Below are 20,521 nucleotides of genomic sequence, written 5' to 3'. Positions count from 1 at the left end.
TAAAATAATGAAAATAGTTTAATTTTGACTTATAAAAGTATGTTTTCTATTTTTTTTTCCTCTAGTAACGACATGTATTAGCCTATATATACGCAAAATTGCAAGTTAAACTTAATAAGGTTAAACCATAAGGTGAAATTATCATAAAAAGATTTTCCTTTATGAGAATTTTCCTTATCTTACGAGTCTCTTCTCTTATATTATCCTTCTGTAATATGATTTGCATTCTAATTAAAAAGATTCTTCTCCCCTTTGATAAAAGAAATAAAATGATTTTTAAAGCAAAAAAAAAAAAATCTCGAATACGTTAAACTCAATAATCACGATTGGTTACAAACATTTTATTTTATGACTTCACATTTAAACACAATAAACAAGAAACTGCAATAGAAAGGAAATACAGCTATTTTGCTTTCAGAAGTACTTACTTTTGAACAAAAATTATGTGAGTCTAACGTCTTATTTGAATATAAATTGTAAGATTAATTAATTATTGAAATGGCATATTAAATTTAAAAGATTATTTACTTCATTAAAAATGAGTTATGTTGCTAGTTATAGTCTCAATTACTGAATTATCATTTTTTGTAGATGATTCTTTTCTAGATAATGTGCATAATGTCATCACACTAAAGACGATTTTTTCAACAACTGGCTGCAGGAAAATGTAGAAAAATAACGATAATACGATACTTAAAACCAATACAAACGTATAGAACATCCACTGAAAAATTAAAAATTTGATTAGGTTAAAGTTTGATATTATAAATTATTTTATTTTAGTTATATTTATTGTTATTATCCAAGATACTTANAATCATTAAAAAAAAACACTTTTGATTAATATAATGCATATTGTATTTGTAATATAACTTTTTATACTTGTATGTGACATTTTCAATGAATTTATTAATTGTCCCTTGTAATAATTCTGTAACTCTTCCCCTGTCATTCCAGGACCCTGACATTACGTGAAAATATACTTACAAGCAAATTACTTGTCTTGAAGTATATTCAAACACTTCAGTTTTTACCGTACAGTAATCCACATACCATTGTACTTTATCCTGAATTACTGAATAAAATTAATTATTAGATTAAAATTTTATTATTTTTAATGAAATTCTCGAATACAATAGACTTACTTACTCCATTGAATAATACTTATGAGATCATTTTGACTACATGTGCTTGGAATGCAAAGATCTATTCGAAATTCAAAATTTTTTTGAAAATACTTCAAATCTGGAGTCGTGAATTTAAACTGTAATAACATTTATTTAATTAATAATATTTTAGAAAAATTTTCAACACAATTTATTTAACAAAATAAATTTTTAAATATTTTCTAAAGGATTAATTTTAAAATATCCTTACTTTAAATTCCTGTTCAATTTCTCCGACAGAATTAGCAAACTCTTGATTTATATTTGGTTTTTTGGAATAAATCATAATAAAAGGGATACCTTCTACTTTCAAAACGCAATACTTTCCTCGAAACAATTGGTTTTTTACTGTAATAGGCATTCTTTCTTTTTTAGGCACAACCAAATTTAGACATTGATCATAGTCTCCATGCTGCCAAAGTGATAAATATTCCAAAGCTGGAACTGGTTTACTCATTGCGTCAAACACTACAGTAAACAATTGATTATAAAATAAAATTTAGAATAACAGTAGTAAATACTTAAACGTTAAACATAATTATTACAAATTCTTTCAAATAAAACATAAAAATTCATTTTAAAAAATGTTATATTAAACTATATGAATTTCATTTAATAATATAAATTCAATAAACTTATTATATAATAGTATATTTCGTAATCAATTGATAACGATGGTCGGATTGCCGAGCGGTCTAGGTGGCAGCATATCACTCAGAAAGACCCGGGTTCAAATCCCTAGGAAAATTTCGGGAGTGGTCCGTCCGTTCCTCACCACACGGCACACCTCATTGTATGCCTGGCCGATCCCATAATGGGGATTGCTAAAATAGGCTCTCTTAGTAACCGCAGGGAGGAAAGAGTTAGAAAAAAATATTCATCATGATCAAGATAAATCCTTTCAATGTATGGAAAACATTGTGGAAGGATAAGGAGCCAAACATATATAGGCCAGACCGCTCCTGAAATAGGAATTGCTCGGGTTTGATGGAGACCCTCCGTGAGCAATAGATTGATGCTTGTAATTAATAGATTGATTACATTTTAATAATATGAACAAATATTATATTTTTATAGAATATTATATATAAAATTGCATGAAAGGGACGAGGTGTGATGACACGTTTTATAAAGTATTCTCACTTTGAGAAGTTTTCAAAGTTTATACTAATTTTCTCTGAAATTTTAATTAAAAATTGCATTTCTGTACTATTTTTATATTTTAAAAACTTTTATTTTATGTTTAATAAATAAAATTATAATTTAATTTCTCAATTAGTAAATTAAATTTTAACATTATACAAGTAAAAACAATTAAAAAAAATAATAAAAATTTCCTTACTTTTAAACGTCCAATTTTTCGAGAATTTAAATCCTGCGAATAATTTAATTCCAGTAATTCTACATAATGATGTTATATTCACTTCATTATATATTCTAATCAAATAAGGATAAATGAATTTCGCCATTTCATCTTTCGAATTCTTAAAAAAATCTTCTAATTCCTTAAATTTCCAGCTGTTTTCTTCATTAAATGAAATATTTTCCGAAGAAAAAGATATACAAAATTTAAATACATTTACAATTAATATCAGATATATAACTATGTTTCTCATTGTATTATATTAAAAACTCAGTATCTTATTGAAGAAGCTTTCAACTAGACTATAGACTTATTATATATTTGAAAGAGGAAAGTTGTATTTATTATCTTTGTCTTTATTTTTTTTTTTTTTAAAGATAGATGTAATAAAAAGAAAATGAGGTGATGTTAACTATTTTACACTTTAACTCAAATACACATAAAACATTATTTTATAGCGTTTGTCTTCATTTTTGTTTTAAGAAATGGCAACTCAAAAGTAACGAGAAAAAGTGTCTCGTATCTCCTAGTGATGCATACATCTGAGATTAATAATCATTTCTAGATATTAACTGTGTATTTTCTAATTTTCAAGTATACTTGTGATAATGAATCGTATAAAATTTATATAAAATTGATACCAATTTTGTACCTAAGATCACCTTCTACATAGAAATTCTGAGAGATGACGGAATCCAGAATTGTTATAAATGTATAGTCTGAACTCTTATAAAACCATAAAATTCGAGAATAAAATCAATAAAACAAAGACTTTTATCACTTTCTTCTTATATCAAATTCTAGGAACTTTTCTGTGTTTGTACCTGGATAGAAGGGCCTGACAGACACGTGATATAAGTATGCCTAGATTGGTATTTCATATGAGTCTCTTACATATAAAATAATTGCATTCAATAATTTAACATTAATTTAACAATTTTACCTTAGGTAATTTATTAAAAATTTATTTTAGAGATAACTTTTAATTCATATTATTGTTATTATTATTTTTAGTAATGTGAAGAAGTAATGAAATATTACAAAATAACAAGTAAGGAAAACATTATAAACGAGTTACATGTAAGGAAAAATAGTAAAAATAATGCTTTATGCAGAATAAATCGGTCGTTAGAAGAAGATTTTTCTTAGGAATTTTAGTGTTCAATAGAAAAGAATAGAATCTAAAATTTCGCCAATAATAGGGGGAAAATACTGATTATATGATATGATATTGATAGCATTACGGTTTAAAACTGAACAAAGATGGCGACTTCCAATTATAATTATTTGAAGATTGTTTAAATTTTAAAGGAAACATATAATGCGAAAACGCTGGACGAAAATCGGAGCTCTTAGGTAGATTAGTTATTTGCTTATTTCGAGTATTGTTTTTATTTTATCTAATGTTATACTCTTGTTTACCAGTGGCCGAATGGATAAAACCAAAAACCACTGAACACTACTGTTTGGTAGTGTTTCGCGCTTCGCTAACGGGATGGTAACGTGGAGTTTTCCGGGTTTTCTTCACGTTTATAACACTTAAATAGGGGCTAGTTTCTCATAGAAAGTCGTCCAGGAGGGGAGGCATTTTCCCTCGGCGGATCGCCCTATATTATCCTCTTAATAAACGAGGGAATTAAATCACATTGAAACGGTTGTTGACATATAAGTTAGTATATAATCTTTGTTCATACAGTTTAAAAAGGTAACAAGAAATATATAATTTTGTTTTCTTATCATATTTAAACATTATTAATTTTTATTTTATCGAGTAAAAATCTGATGGTTAAGAGGAAGAGAATTACAGAACCTCGTTATTTAACGATTGGGAAGATATTGAAATATTTATATATACAGTTAATGTATACTGTTATATAAATGAATATATTTGGAAAAGGAGGAGAAGTAGGATGAAGAGTTGAACGATCGTTTCACAGTGCATCCAAAGGACTTAGAAGTGAATTGATTCCAGCCCGACTCTTCGGAGTATCTGTAACATTCGGAGGATCCCGAAGCCGGTATACAGTACCTTCGACCGATTATTTAGAGCATCCCAAACGCATCGAATGGTTGCAACCGAATATATATCTTACCAACGAGATTCAGACTGAAACGTTTAATTTTATATTCTATTTTGCAGACTTGGCCAAAATTTTGCGACTTCCAGACTTGCAAGGCCGAACGAAAAGAAATTTTAAAACCCGCCATAGTATTTGGCTTTTCAGGTTAAATTAAAGCTTCCAGCTTTCTTGTACATAAAAGAGGGACATCGTACAGCATTGTACAATAGAAGACATTTATATACAAACTTCTACTAGACCGAAAGCCACGCGATTTCAATTCAAAAAATTTTCTCCCGAACGGAGTTACATCCGACGTTCACGTTTTCGCGATGAAAACTTCGGCCGCAACATCGCTTATGTTTACAATTTTTTTAAATTGCAATTCAATTATTAAATTAATTTTAATTAATTATTATTCTTAATTTCCAATTAAAAATAAATAAATAAATAAATAACTAAAAATTTATTAGATTAACTCGAAATAATTATATCGTATAAACAAATTTAATTCTCAGAGGTCGCTGTAATCATTTTTATTCCTGCGAATGTGTTAATTGATGTGTTGCACTCACAAAGTTGTCCATTGTTTATATTATGTAATTACAATCTATTAATTGTGAATGAGACTTTCCTGTTTTTACACATGATTTATTCAAACGAATGAAGTTATTATAATACTTAATTGAAATCTTCAGAAATATTGATCATTTATTATGTAACGATTATACATTTGTAAATATGAATTCGTAATGTATTTACTTTTATTTATTTAATTCATATATAAACATTATAACTGAAGATCATCATGAAGTATCTTACATATCTTCATCTATGTATTTCCATTTTGTCTCAATTTTCGGGTGAGCAACTTTTATTATATATAAATACTATGTTGTATGTAAATACATTTACATAAATACACAAAAGTAATTTTAAACAGAAATTTAATATTGTTTTTATTCTTTCCTTTTAGTTAACGGAATGACTGAACCTCTTACGCTATATACGACGGAAGCCTTTTTCCTTCCGATCAGTAAAAATTGGTTTGAACCTTTAAATTCTGACAGTAAGTTGATGTTTTAATAGCCTTAGATTATAACATATTTAGGAGTTTTAAAATTTCAAATGTAAAAGAATGAAATAAATAAGTATAAAAATTTTTAGCTTATATCCTATTTTATCTGACATTTCGCAATGTTTACATCAATTCTCAGTTGTTTTTGAGTCTTTTGTCTTTCGTCAGGAGAAGAAACTTCATAAATATAAGATGGAATACAATAGACTTAAATTCGAATTGTTTTTAATAAACGCTGTCACTGTTAGAAGTAATTTTAATTTAAAAGTTTATCGTGTTCCATTTATAAGATTTATTCTGTATATTTTACCTTTGATGATGAGTCAAAAGGTTGAAAATATTTGGGAATTGATGTAAAATTATTTATCTAATATATATATATATATTTGAAGAGGACATGTAAATAGTATGGAATAAATTACCTTTGAAATTTTTTTCTTTTTTGAATCATATGCCTCTCATTTTCTGTGGTTTAATTTTTATTAAAAACTTATTTTGAATTGAGACAAGTGCAATACAATATTTTAAAAAATAAACTGAAAATTTTAAAATATTTCTTTTATATAAAGCAGCGTAAGTTTGTCTTAAGGGAGAGCAAGATGGGAAATAGAATTTTTAAATTCTATATGTAATTTTGTAATTCTTTATAAATAGTTATTTAACATTTACATTTCTCCATACAATTAAAGAATAAAATGTTTTTTCCCATTAAAAAATTTTTTTTACGTTTTATATAGAATAAATTTATTTGTATATACATGGTGTACCAAAAACACCAGATGTTTTTAAAATTAAAGAACATTTCATATAATTCTTATGTGTAATAATAAATATTTATTATTACACATAAGATATGTGCCTTTTTCATGAAAAATTAACATAAAACACTAATTCTTGAAAATGACATTAGATAAGCATTCACCTTTGCAATTATTACACTCATTTAGTCTGGCTGGAAAAGATTATACAATCTCTTGAAACATATCTCTTGAAATTGCCTGGATACACTCACAAATTCATAGTTCATTGATAACAGCCAGATGTTTCTCAAACTATATTTCACATAACACCACAAAAGTAATCTAGTGTAGTCACATTGAACAATGGACAACCAGTTGATGTTCCCAAAGCAAAAAATGACCCTGTTTGGAAACATTTTTTGAGAACTCCCATAGAAGAACACGAGGAATGAGCAGTCGCTCCATCTTGCTGGAGGATCATAGTGACAAAGATTAACTTTATGTTTCAGAAATATATGTATGGCATGGCTATGTAGTGTTCAGAATTCACTGTTATAATATGATTCTTCTCATCTTCAAAAATACAGGCTGATAATGCTGTTGGATGAAATGGTGCACCAAAGTGTCAGTTTAGCACTAGGCATGAAAGTTGCTGCTGAAATTCATGAAAATTATTTTCAACCCAGAATTGAAATTCTGTTGTTCATGAACCCAGACATATGGAAGTGGACCTCATTTGACATCAGTAACCTGTTTACAAGATTTTTGTCAACTTTCAATAATGTCAAAAACTTGTTATTAAACTGAAGTTACTATCTCTTATCCTGTTCACTAAGCTTTTGGATAAATTTGGTGTTGTATGGGTTGTAATGAAGATCTTTGTGTAAGTCTGCAAATTTTGTAATCTACTATACGAAAGTATGACAGCCTACATCTTAGCTGATTTGCATTGACTACATAAGCTGACACTTCTTACATGATTCATATTGTCTGGTGTACGTATTGAATAAGGATATTTTGAAGGTATTTTTGCTTTTTGTACTTTCTTATTGATGCCATTTTGATATTCAGAATAACAAGAATATTGCAACCAAGGGAACTGTGTTACCAAACTGAAGTTGGAAACTGCATTGTATAGATGTGATAGACTCTGTTTTTATAAGTATCTCTGATGCTGCAAAGATCAGTAGTCCATCTCAGCTGAACTTCCAATTTTCTAAGTTGTTTGGTAGGGATAGCACATCTTATCACAGAGGCATGATCTAATTTAGCTATAATATTGTTGTCCAACACATATAAGGACTATGGATCTTTTCCAAGAAAAGATCCATAGTCCTTATGAGCTATGTCATATCTGTATTCTGTCATCTGTTTTTTTAGCATCCTTTTCATAGACCCTATATAAACTAGGTTCATCTGAAATTTTCATCCACAGTCCTATCCACATGTGTTGGACAATGATATTATAGCAAAAATTAGATCAGGCCTCCAGGATAAAATATGCTATCTCTACTGAACAACTAGAGAATTGGAAGCACTCAAGATTTTTAAAGCTGACCAACATAGATTAATTATAAATAAAAGAAATGCATTTCTCATGCTTGACAATCACATTGATAAATATTTATGATTTAATTGTGTCAACCATCTGTATGTATCTGATTGACAGTTTCAAATTTGAAGTACATCTTGTTCTTTAGACTGCTCCATTTTTGAATAATACCTGAAGATTCTTAGGAGAAGATTGAAAACTTTTGTTTTTCCAGAGAAGTAACCTGGTACTGGACTAGATCAAGGTACTTAACTGTGGTATTCCTTGTTCAGTTTTAGTGAGGTAATTGCTTATAATTCTCAATGGAAACATTACCAAATGATCACCTAAATAATCGAGTTATATATGTTTGTTATACTTAATTCTCAATGGTTTTCTCAGACACTTGATCCCACAATATTGCCAAAAGATTTAGTGCATCAAGTATGAGAATTCTTTTAGCAACAGAAATTATATTAGTTAAGTGAAAACTTAGTTTTTTAAAATTTTGAAAAGATTTCATTTTTTAGTATGCCTTTAAATTAGATGCGATTCCTTGGCATATGGCTGAATCGGTGATGTATTTACAGGAAAGAATATTTATTATTTTTAATAATACAAGGGTAATCTCAAAAGTAAGGTCTCCTATTTTTTTTAAATACAAAGAAACATTTATTTTCAATAGTGTTCATATCATTTTAAAGCTTGAAATTTATCTATTTTTCTACATAATTGCAATTTTGGTCGATGCATTTTTGTAGGCACTGTGGCAATTTTTGTACACCCGTGTCATACTAGCTCGCTGCTATGTTGTGTTAAACCAATTGAAATTCATCGCCAATTGGCGAAAGTGTATGGCGAGTCCATGCATATCGTCATCAAGTGGTATAGGGTGTTTGTAGCTGATTGTACTGAAATTAATGATGAAGAAAGAAAGTCAGACTGTCAGTTTTTGACAAGACAGTTGTGAAGGTTGAGTAAACTATGCATGAATATTGGCAAATCACTCTGGGTGATCTCTGCATTTTGGTTCTTGGTGTTTCCCAAAGCACCATTCATAGGATTTTAATGGAAAAGTTGCAATATCAGAAGGTGTGCACAAAATGGGTCCTGCAATATGGTGATCAAGCTGGTATGACATGGGCATACAAAAACTGCCACAGCGCCTACAAAAATGCATCAACTGAAATGGCGATTATGTAGAAAAATAGATAATTGTTCAAGCTTTAAATTGATAGGAACATTATTAATAAATGCTATATGAAATTGATAAAATAAATGTTTCTTTCTATTTTAAAAAAAATAGGAGACCTTACTTTTGGGATTACCCTCGTACATTGTTAGCAGATGGACATTCTGTATAGTTGTCTACTAACAGAACAATCTTTTGTTTTAAGTTTATATATATCTCATTTAACTAACCAATTAATCATGATAATTTTATGAATTAGAAAGTGTTTTTTGATATTTAATATATTGTTTGGTCTAATTATTTAATATTGCCTTTGTTATTTGTGCACATTTAAAGTATATACAACACATAGGATACTTAATAAACTGGAATATTCAGAATTTAATTTAAAATATAATAAAATGATATCAAACTACTATTTGAAGGTTAACAAAAGATTTATATATCTAAATTTCTCAAATTTTAATTTTAATAATTTCTATTTTTGTTATGTAATAAATACTGTAATAATGATAAATGCTTATAATAATAACTTTAAATCTTATTTATAACTAAAGTTGATGCAGATATAGAATACCAAGCATCTCTTCTTGATATGCCGGATTTACCGAAGTGGATGCATTGTCGTCATCCAAATGGATCTGATATTGCATTTTTATATGGTGCACCAGAAGAAGCAGGAGGGGTTCAAATTGAAGTATTTATCTAAATAATGATTATATATTGTAGTATTATTATATTGTTGTTATTAATTGTAATTTTTATCAGTTTAACAAGCAATTATATTTAAATAGATTATTGCATTGAATAGAAACAAATATGAAACATATCGTAAAGTGATCAGCTTTATAGTAGAAAAAAAGAAAAGTAAGAATTATTATTAATCTAATAAAATTTTTTTATATATATGATAAAACATTTGTAAATTAAACAAGAGTACATTATTATTTTTTTTTTAATAGAAGAGGCTCGTCATGAAGTAGAATTAAAATTTTCAAATTTAAATGTTGAAGATATGTTTGAAGGTGAGAGGCTACAACAATTAATTAAAATCTTTGAGAACAGCTTATGGAGAAAATCTCATCAAAGTGATGTGATATATGTGACAATGATTGCTTCAGCCATTGATGTTGGTGGGAGATTCCCTGTAAATCCTAGAGAGAAAGAAGGGTAATTAAGATTGAACTTACTTTAATCATTAATAATAAAATAAATATTTTGATTTATCAAATAAACAATAAACATTATGGCTACCTAAAGAAGTAGTTTTATTATAGTTTATTATCATCAATTATTGTGAAAAATAGTATCACGATTAAATTTGATTTAATAATATTGAATTTAATTGTTTGGATAAATACAAAAAACTATTGCAGTTATTTCTTGCTGAAAGATATATTCAATAGTTTTCGAGACATTCCAATTTTCAACGCTGACTCAGCGTTGATCTCAACATTCGTTGAAAGTCGTTCCTTTTTTCAACATTGAAGTGGTGCTGTTGTCAGCACTGACTCTATGCACTCAGCACTCAACAGATATGTTGACTGCTGCTTTCCAATAAATTGTGGGTAATTGGTGCTTTCAACACTCAACACTCGTGTTGAAAATTGGAATGTCCCGATTGTGATTAATTGTGACCCATTTAACTGAAGTTATATGTTATTTGAAGTAAGAACATACTTTGTCAAGAAAGATGAGAATGAAGTACCAGTTTGGTTTATAAATTTTGTCCAGGTGATATGCAGTATATAAAAGAGGCTCTGGATGTTTCAAAAGAATTTACTGCGATGACTTCTCATAAGAATATGAATTTTAAAAAGATTAAAGAAATTTTAATTGTAATCAACATATAACTTAGATTTTAAAGCAATATTCTTGTATTTTTTTCAATCACTTATTATCAAACATTTTGTATCATCTGAGTTCTGCTGTAACCATTAGTCTATATACTTAATCTAAAACTTGCAATTAGAACAGCATATAATAAGTTTAATATTAGTGATGAATTAGTACACAATTCTTCATTTTTTTTATAAAGTATAAAATATGAGAAATAAAACTCGGTCTCTTCTGATTTCAGAGGTGATTAAAACAGTCAAACAATACTTAAATTAAGAACGAATTATTTAAATTCTTACATTTCATCATATGATTATAAGTTACCTATCAAATACATTTCACCAAAGTGATGATGCTTTATCCTCCTCAGTGATAATACAATTCAATCTGCATGTATTTATAGTTTACAAATTTACCCCAATATGCATCAACATTAATGCTATTATTTAAATCAACATTATTTATATTATCCTTATTTATTATTGAAAAATAGTATTATTTTTGGTTTAAGTTTACCTTGGTAGTCCCAATGGCGGAGCTTCAGTTAGGTTAGGTTGGTTTAGTTAACTACACTTTCAGTAGACTTTTTTTTTTTTCTTTTGTTCAAAAGCTACCATGAATCAATAACTAGTGATATTAAACAATCGGCGGCCTGCCGGTGGCTCCCTTCTGGGAATGTTAATAAAGAAAATTATGCAGAAGGTTTTAAGTAGAGATTGTTTCAAAATTGTTTTATATCAGTCTGCAAAAAATGATAATTTAATCAAATATTCTGTAATGTTCAGACTAAAGGTGAGTTTAGGATCAAATGTTATTTCTAGATCTGGGAGGAGTCTGTCAGGAACATGAACAGTCAGAAGCTATTGGGGCTACCAAGGTATTCTTTAACCTTTTTTTCTTTAAATAAAATTTTTATATTATCAAAATTGATGTTACAATTTGTTTCATTATAATGTAAATATCATGGTGACGTCATAATAGTTGATCTGATAACTTCTTGATATTCTTTTGCTCTTTTTTTGAATATTCTTTTTGTTTCTCCTATATAATATTTAGTTTGATTTTCACAAGTACAAATATATTGTAATCTATTCCAGCTGTTTTAAGGTTCTTGATACTCTATTCTTTTGAGAAGTAACCAATGCTATGGAAAATTTATTAAATTCACTTTTATATTTTTCAAATAAACTTTTTATATATGGAAGTTTGAAGTATTGTGGTTTTATTTTAACAAAAATCTATGTAAAACATATTTATCATACCATTTTTACTTTCCCATCTGTTATATATAACAGAGGAAAAGTATGGCAATCAGTCAAAAAATGATCTCCAGATTTTTACATTTTTAGACTCTGGACCTTGAAACATTGAGAAATGCAAAAAAATTTGGGGGTTTTTTCTGTATCTATGGATGTTAGTGTGTGTAGTGGGGCACAATTTTATTCACCCTGTTTGAAGTTTAATAACTCAAGTGCTTTTTGTTGAAAATTTCTGAAATTTTGCAGGGAAGCTTGTTTATTAGGGGAATTGATGCTATTAAATTTTGGTGATTAAAGGTTGAGGGGGTGGGGAGATAAAGGGGATCATGTGTATCTCCAGTAGGGTTAAACTTAATGATGATTTTACTTGTTATTAGCATTTCCAACTTTTTATAAAACCTACTCTCAAAATTAAGCTTTTTGCCATTTAATAATTTAATAATAGTTAAAAATATAAAAAATATGATAACAGATGGTACCACCAAATGTTGCTGGGAATGTTAAGTAACTTATATCTGGATCTTTTTTAAAAAAGGTTATTAGGATGTCTATTTACAAATGGTTATTAAATGTTTGTTCTGTTTCATTCTCTATATCTTTTTTTTAACATAGTTCTTGATAATATTTTCTTTACTTTCATTATAAACACATTTGACTTAATTGTTAGTAGACAATATGATTTATAATTAATAGATTTTTTTATATTACATAACTTTTCATACTTGTGAAATTGATATTTTTCATCTATTTTTCTAATTGTTAAACCTAAATAAATAATTTCTTTATTGTTTTCAGATTCGATTTCAAACCGAATGTTTTCATGTAGTTTCTTAGTATATGCATTTATTTTTTCTGCAGAAATTATACTTGTATCATAAACTTAGAAAATACGATCAACATATTAGACATAAAATTTCACACCTGTAAAACTAGTAATTTTACTATCAATCTGGGACATATAATACATAAATTACTGGTAATTTGGTCTCAAAACTGACCCCATTAATATTCAAGCTACTTGCCTTTAAAATGTATTTAAAACACTAAAAAAGTTATTTGTCAATGTAAACTCAATTAAAAGTTTTATGTAATCATGAACTTCATACCTGTTTAATGCTTTGAATCATATTAAATTTAAGTGTTTGAATGTTTTAATCACCTCTGAAGTCAGAAGAGGCAGAGAGTTTTTTTCATATTTATGTTTTTAAATTAATTAAAGTAATTTCCAATCCCCATTGAACAGTTTTTAAACTTTTATCATTTTCATTATAATTCTTCATCTTTAAAATTAATAATAAAATAATAAGTAAAGCACATTATAAAAGAATAAATTAAAATGAAAATGAGTAAAAGAATAAATTAAATGAATTTATCTTATTAATAGTTTATAATATATAAATTAAAAACTAAAACTTACTAAAAATCTTATTTTTAGTGTGGTTGTGAGAGTTGGTGGCACTGATAACTTTTCTAGAGACTTACTTGATCTTGAAAGAGAAATTCAACCACTTAGAGTATTAAAAGTACCTTGCCCCAGAGATTATAAACGCACATCTGCTGAACATCTTTTTAGAAGAGAAGATTTCATATCTGATTGGTGCAGTTTTCGTTTGGTAAATATCATATAATAATTTATCGTAATGAAAAATTAAGTATATTAAATATTTATTAAAATATTTAATTATTTATCTTATAAAGGTTAAAGAAGAAAAACAGCAGTCAGGATATGGTAAACCTAGTCCATCTTATTCTTCAATTCCTTTAACTAGTGATGATTTTAGGCCACAAACCATTAGTCTTCCTAGACGTGATTTTATGCTGGATTTCATTGTGTCTATAGTTGTCCCTGCTGTGGTTGTTGTTATCCTACTTACATCATTAGTTTGTGTTATGTGTTGTGGAAGAGAAGGACTGTAAGTGAAATAAAGAAGTAATTAGTCTAAATATATGTGTATATATTTATAGTGTATAGATTTTAAAACTATTATTTCTGTTTTAATATATCAAAGGAATTGCTTTTTTTCTTTTGTGTTTTTTTTTGCAATGTAAGTTTTAATTTTATTTCTAATTTAGTTCATATTTATTTTTTTAATCATTAATTGATATTGGCTGATGTTTTCATTTTGCAATAGGGAGAAAAGAAACAGAAATACATCCAGGTAATAATTCTTATCATCATTATGCTGTTTCTAAGCTATTCTAATTTTGCATTTATTTATTTATTTATTTATGTTGTTTTAATTATTTATTATTTAGTTATTTTATAAATCAGTTATCATTTTTTTTTCTTTTGTATATTCCTTTAAATATCAAGGAAATACCTGTATAAGTTTTTAATACTATAATAATAATTGTTGAAAAATAGTAACATATTATTGTACAGTATTTATTAGATCAGAATACAGAATGTGTTATGAAAGATGTTGATATATTTTCAGGATTGATTTGGACTTAGATTTTAATAATATTTTTAAAATATAACAATTTTTTCATAAACAAAAAAATAAATTTGATTAGGTAAAACTCAAGTTTAAAAATCACAAAAAAAATTATGATAAAAATATAATCTAAACTAGTCTGGTTACTAGCAAGTTTTTATTTAAATATAATAATCTTCATTTAAAAAGACTTTTTGAAGAATGAAGTCAATTTAAAAAGCTTATAATCTGTAAAATTTTGAGCTACAGAAACTCATCATCAGTAGCCAAAACTAAACAGTCAGTCCCAGTAGCAGATACAAGCAGAGGACTACTAAATGGACTTAAGTCGTTTTCCTTGACACATGAAAGATAAAATTTATTTGTTCAAACTTCAAAAACATTGTTTTTAAAAATACTTATGATGGCAAAAATGCTTTATTAGACCAACTGCAACACAATTGTCATGCGTATGTTAATAAAATTTGCTGTTCAGCATGGTAATAGAATCTTTTACGTTGGACACACAACAGATGGTGTTGTGTGTCCAAAGTGATACATTTTTTCATTGCACACCAGCTCAAATGCTGAAGCATGGTTTGAACTCCAGACCAAATTTCTCTTTGATTTAGCATTTGAACTCTGGAACATTTGAAGTATGAGATACTGCTTATATACTGAAAGCAATTACAACTTTTATTAATTAATTATTACATCTTAAAATTCAACATCATTTTATCATTTTAAAGAATTTTTATTAAATATAATTTTCACTTTTTGTCTAAGTGTTTTATAAACATTCCTTATATGTTATTTGTTCAGTCAGTAATTTCCTGAAATAAAGCAATCAGCTCTGATTGTTTTAATTCCAAATTTTAGCTTTCATTTACATTACTGTATCTAAGATAAAATATTGATATTCTTTACATTCATAGTGGTCATCAAACTTTATTTAAAAATCCATATGGTCTTCACAGTCTTCCAGCTTATTATTTCTTTTGACTTTTCCAAAAATATTGTATTTCCTTGATTCTAAGATATACCATGAGTTTCAAATGAAATTTTATGTTATTTTTATGAAAGAAAAAAAAATTATTAAATGATTTTGTTTTTAAGTAACACTAAATTACAGTGAGCAATTATTTATTGTGATATCATCACAATGCTGGACTGCAATTTTTAATTTATTTAATTGAAAATATAGACTATGCTCTCCATCTCAAATTAAGTGTCTTGCCCCTGTACATCACACTTTTCCTGTTTGCAATAGAGTTGTACTAGTTCTAATACCTTTAAGGGGGGAAATTTTTTAATTGAAATAATATGACTTCCAGTTCAAACCAAGTTCATATATAATTATAATTGTGGCCTCCTGTTATAGCTTTCCATATCTGTTCTTGGCTTTCATCTATCTAACTCCATTCTCAAGATTAAGGAAGGACGGACGGACGGATGTACTACAGTACAACAGTGGGAAATTTATAGGTCTACAATTTTTTCAAATTGCAGCCTAAAAAAATAAAAATAATGAAATAGATAGTGCTCAGAAGCTGTATTTTCATGTTCTTTATATATAATAATTTTCTGTTTTACATCTGCTAAGTAATGAAGCTTGAAAGCATTTTAAATGTTAAAAAGGAGTTATATGCTTTTGATTAACAAACCTATTTGAACTAATGTGACTAGTGAGCAGTATATTGAAATACCTCTATTACTGTTATATAATAATTTCTTAGCATCATCTTCTGGTATGTTATTAGTCATCATATTCTCTGACTGACTAATGATTGTTGTTTTAGTCTGAAAATGTGAGACATATCATTATTTCAGACTAGTAAAACAGTTAAAAAATTGTGGAAATTCAGTATTATTATCTCTAAGAAACTTCTCTATCAGCTTCACTACTTATACAGTTTCGTAGATATGTAGAGGCTTACAACTAACAATGTCATCTATTAAGTGCTCTTTTGAACATCTTAGAAATAAAAGGAACATTTTATTTATTTATAGCATCATTATAGCTAGGTGAGGTCATTGTAAACATGTTTGTATTTGGATTTATAATGTTGTTGAATTTCATTGTCTTTTCTCTCTACTGTTTTTTTGGGAAATTTGTTTTTGTTATTTACATGCTTTCCTACAAGCCTGTTCTATTATATTTTGTAGAAAAGTTTGAGAAAGCTCACAAATTTTTTCAAATGACCATAAAATTTTATTTTACCAAAGGAATTTGTGATGTCAGTATCTACAGACCAATCTACATAATAATTGTTTTTATTTATATCTTATTTTATTTTCTAAAATTTTCTGACAGTTTATATAAATAATATATGATAATTATTGCAATCAAATGATACTTATTTTTATTTATTTCATTATTTGCATAATTTTATACTAAAAATAAATAAATGTCTCTAGTTTCAAGAAGTATTAAAGAAGTATAAGTAGTTAGTAGAAGTATAAAAAAGTAAGATGTTTTTATATATTTTGTTTTATATCTTACTAATTGTTATTCACTTATTCAGCATATCTCCCTCCAAGACAATTATATTTGATCCAATATATTTTGGTTTGAATTGTTATTTGATAAAGTCAAAAGCACTAATATGTCTCTCTCTTTCTTCATTTTAATATTTATTTTTTTCTGTTAAAGCATTGTTTTTTGGAGTTTAGCTTACTTGCAGAGTAATTTTTTGTCTATGATATATTTACATTTAATAATAATATTTTATGTAAACTTCAGTTCTAATAAATTATAATCATGATAATTTATCAATATTACAGATTTCATAATAATGGAGGTTTTGAAAAATTTTTTAAATATAATTATTAAATTATTAGATTCCTAATTCAATTAGTTCTGGTAAATTACATTGATAAGAATTACTTTCTACTTCATTTTAATCAAATTAATCATATTTTAAAGAAAAAATATTTGTACAATGTGTTTTATATATTTCATTGAAAAGCCAGATACCATGTTTTATGGCAATATAAGACACATTCCCATTTCAGCACAGAATATTTAGGGAAAAGATATTCAGTGTGTTTAAGCTATCTAAGTGTGTTGGGCACTTGGCTGAAAAAGTTTATTTCACTGAATTCTGATTTTAAAAAGTAAAATTAGAATGCACACTTTCACTTATGGAAAAAAGAAGTTTAAAAAAGTCATTTACCATTAAAATATTTAATAAGACTACATGCAAAAGCTGTTTAGCTATTACAAAATATAATGATATTTTATTCAAGAGTTGGCTACTGGTAGAAGTTACCAGTAGTGTTCTAAAGGCCATTTGAGGAGTTCTGTAGCCATGGAGATTGCAACTTTACATATAAGATTTAGGGCAATTTGTGTCAGTTTTTTTTTTTTGGATAAAAGTGGCATCTTATATGCCACAAAATATAGTATCTTGTTAAATATAACTTAAAGTATTCATGTTACATATATTATACATAAAAATATATATATATATTTCTGCTTTTTGCTTTTACAGTGTACAAATGAATCAATATAATTCAATTCAGAGAGCAAGCAATCAATTATGTCATTTATCAAATAAAAGGGACAGTTTTCCTCAGTCTAGTTCAACTCCAGGATCTTCTCTTCCTCGTTCTAGAACAGGAAGTCCATCTTCAACTTTGCCAAAATCTAATACCCTAAGGTACAATTTTAATTTACAATTAACAATTTTATTTACTTCGTTGAAATATTTACTTATTTCTTTGCGTTATCTTAGGTCAGCTAGTCGAACTGGAACACTTCGAGGAACTGGTCCTCCACCACCACCTCCATATACTCCACTTAAGTATGGGAACTTTTTACTCATATATTATAAATAATTTATATATATATCTATTTCTTTTTCTAATTTAAGATCTGAAAAGCTAATTATAGTCTCTCCCTGAAATAACACAAAATAAGATTATTTTGTTATTTCAGGGGTCCTTAATAAAACAGATCAGGAGAACCTTAATAAATAAGAATAAATGTAAAATAAACTGAATACAAACATAACTAAAACAGTAAATAAATTAAAATATAAACAAAGTTATTGGCTATATAATACTTTTTTTTTTTAATTTTAAATTATTTAGATCTAGGTATAAAAAATTTTTCTATAACAGAAGTTGAAATTCTATAAAAGGAATGCCAAGAAAAGTTTAATTCGTATTGTGGTTGATAGATACAGGAGTTGTTTTGGAAATATAATTAATTTAGCTGTCAAAATTTATTTTTATTCAATATGTAAAAAAAGCAATGAATTTATATCCTGTTAGCCTGATATATTATCACGTCACATATCTTAATCATCAACAAGACTGACCAACAGATTGCCAAAAATGTCCTTGAAAAGCTCATCTTTTATTGATTGCTCAAGACTTTCTGTTTAAATAATATCAAAAGAAATTGGATATCTTCTTACTTTTTGCTATTAAAGATTTAATCAAGTTTTTAAGATAATTTAGGAACATTTTGATTTAAAGTTTTACAATTTAAATATATTCAATATATTTAGATGATAATATATTATTTTAATATTTTATTCATATATACAGTATATTATATATGAATAAAACATACATTGTATTTCAATACTAATAATGCTGTAAGTTGTAGGCCCTTTCCCTGAATAAACATTTGAATCACCTTATATTTTTATTTAAGTATAATATATTTATATATAACAGTTTTTAATATTTTAATATAAACATTTGATTTTTTTCAGAACATGTGGAATAAGCCAAACTTTGCATTAGAAGATTGTTTAGTCAATATAATTGATTGTCATACCAGTATTATACTGAAATCATTCTTGTAATTTGATATTGTTATAGCTGTTGTAGCTTTATTACTATCCAAATAGCTAATATTCTACATGTAATTCAAGATATAACTTTGTAAATGATACACACATAGAATATATGAATTATCTCTGACTGATTTAATCTATATCTGTAAGTTAAATTACAGAATCTATCTCAGAATTATTTTAAATAAGTTAATTTAGACATGATATTTATTAACTTTGGTAAAAATTATTAGTTAAAAATATGAAATAATAAATATTTCTTGTTGTTATATAATAAATTAAGTAATTAGCTCATTCATATGTAAAGCATTTTAAATAAAATTATTGTATATCCTATGTTAAAACTAATACTTTTAATTTTATCATTTGGAAGTATCATTTATTTATTTTTTCCTTAAACCTTTTCACTCTGTGGGCACTAAGAGTGTCTTTATTACCCACTGTGTTCAGCCAGGCCCATAAATAGAGTGGCCAGATGGTAAGGAATGGAGTCCAACATATCTGGATCAACTTGTGAAAATTTAAGTTGAAATTTCAGACTCGCAGATCCCACAAAGCAGCAAGTTGGATGGAATCTTTACTATCTTGGCCATCCTGCCAGCTAGAAATATTTTAAAGTTTGTTGTCATTATTTAATTGTTATTAGTTGTATTACTGTCTTCAGAAGATATCAGAAAATTTTGTAATATAAATAAATTATTAGAGTTGTCTTAAGAACATTTTCTTGATTGTATCTAATATTGTCTCCTTGAATATTTATACCATAAATAAAACTAGAATTGTGAATTTCTGACTTTACTTCAAGTCTAGTTTATGAACTCCCTACTTTGTAAGCCAAAATAATAATAATACAGTAGAACCTCGAAAACTCGGCTCTCGATAACCCGGCACTCCGGATAACTCGGCCACACCCTGGCAGGGCAAAAAAATCCTTAGTTAATTAATTTTCATTATAGACAGCTTTATAAAAGTATAAAAGCTCTCATAAAGTATTTTTCTGAGGTCTGTCTTATCAGGTAAATTACTGTACACAGTGTATTCATTAATTTTCATTTTCATGTAGTA

General features: G+C 27.0%; 1 protein-coding gene across 2 annotated transcripts; it reads left to right on the top strand.

Moving 5' to 3' along the window:
- The first annotated feature begins 5,119 nt into the window (after window positions 1-5,119).
- Window positions 5,120-19,742, top strand: LOC111622508 (epsilon-sarcoglycan-like). Of its 2 annotated transcripts, XM_023364908.1 has the most exons (11): window positions 5,120-5,452; window positions 5,566-5,658; window positions 9,688-9,827; window positions 9,925-9,997; window positions 10,093-10,300; window positions 13,664-13,841; window positions 13,927-14,141; window positions 14,361-14,387; window positions 18,140-18,307; window positions 18,383-18,451; window positions 19,373-19,740. In XM_023364908.1, exons 1-11 carry the CDS (start codon window positions 5,398-5,400, stop codon window positions 19,401-19,403), a joined length of 1,257 nt encoding a protein of 418 aa, XP_023220676.1. In that variant the 5' UTR covers window positions 5,120-5,397; the 3' UTR covers window positions 19,404-19,740. The 2 variants fall into 2 exon arrangements, with proteins under 2 accessions (XP_023220676.1, XP_023220677.1); XM_023364909.1 differs by lacking the exon at window positions 14,361-14,387 and having other exon boundaries at window positions 19,373-19,742.
- Window positions 19,743-20,521: the final 779 nt, after the last annotated feature.

The sequence above is a fragment of the Centruroides sculpturatus genome, unplaced genomic scaffold (genome assembly GCF_000671375.1).
Source record: "Centruroides sculpturatus isolate CEXI.00-Female unplaced genomic scaffold, Cexi_2.0 scaffold291, whole genome shotgun sequence".
NCBI classification, from domain to species: domain Eukaryota; kingdom Metazoa; phylum Arthropoda; class Arachnida; order Scorpiones; family Buthidae; genus Centruroides; species Centruroides sculpturatus.
This window is presented reverse-complemented; position numbering and strand designations above follow the sequence as displayed.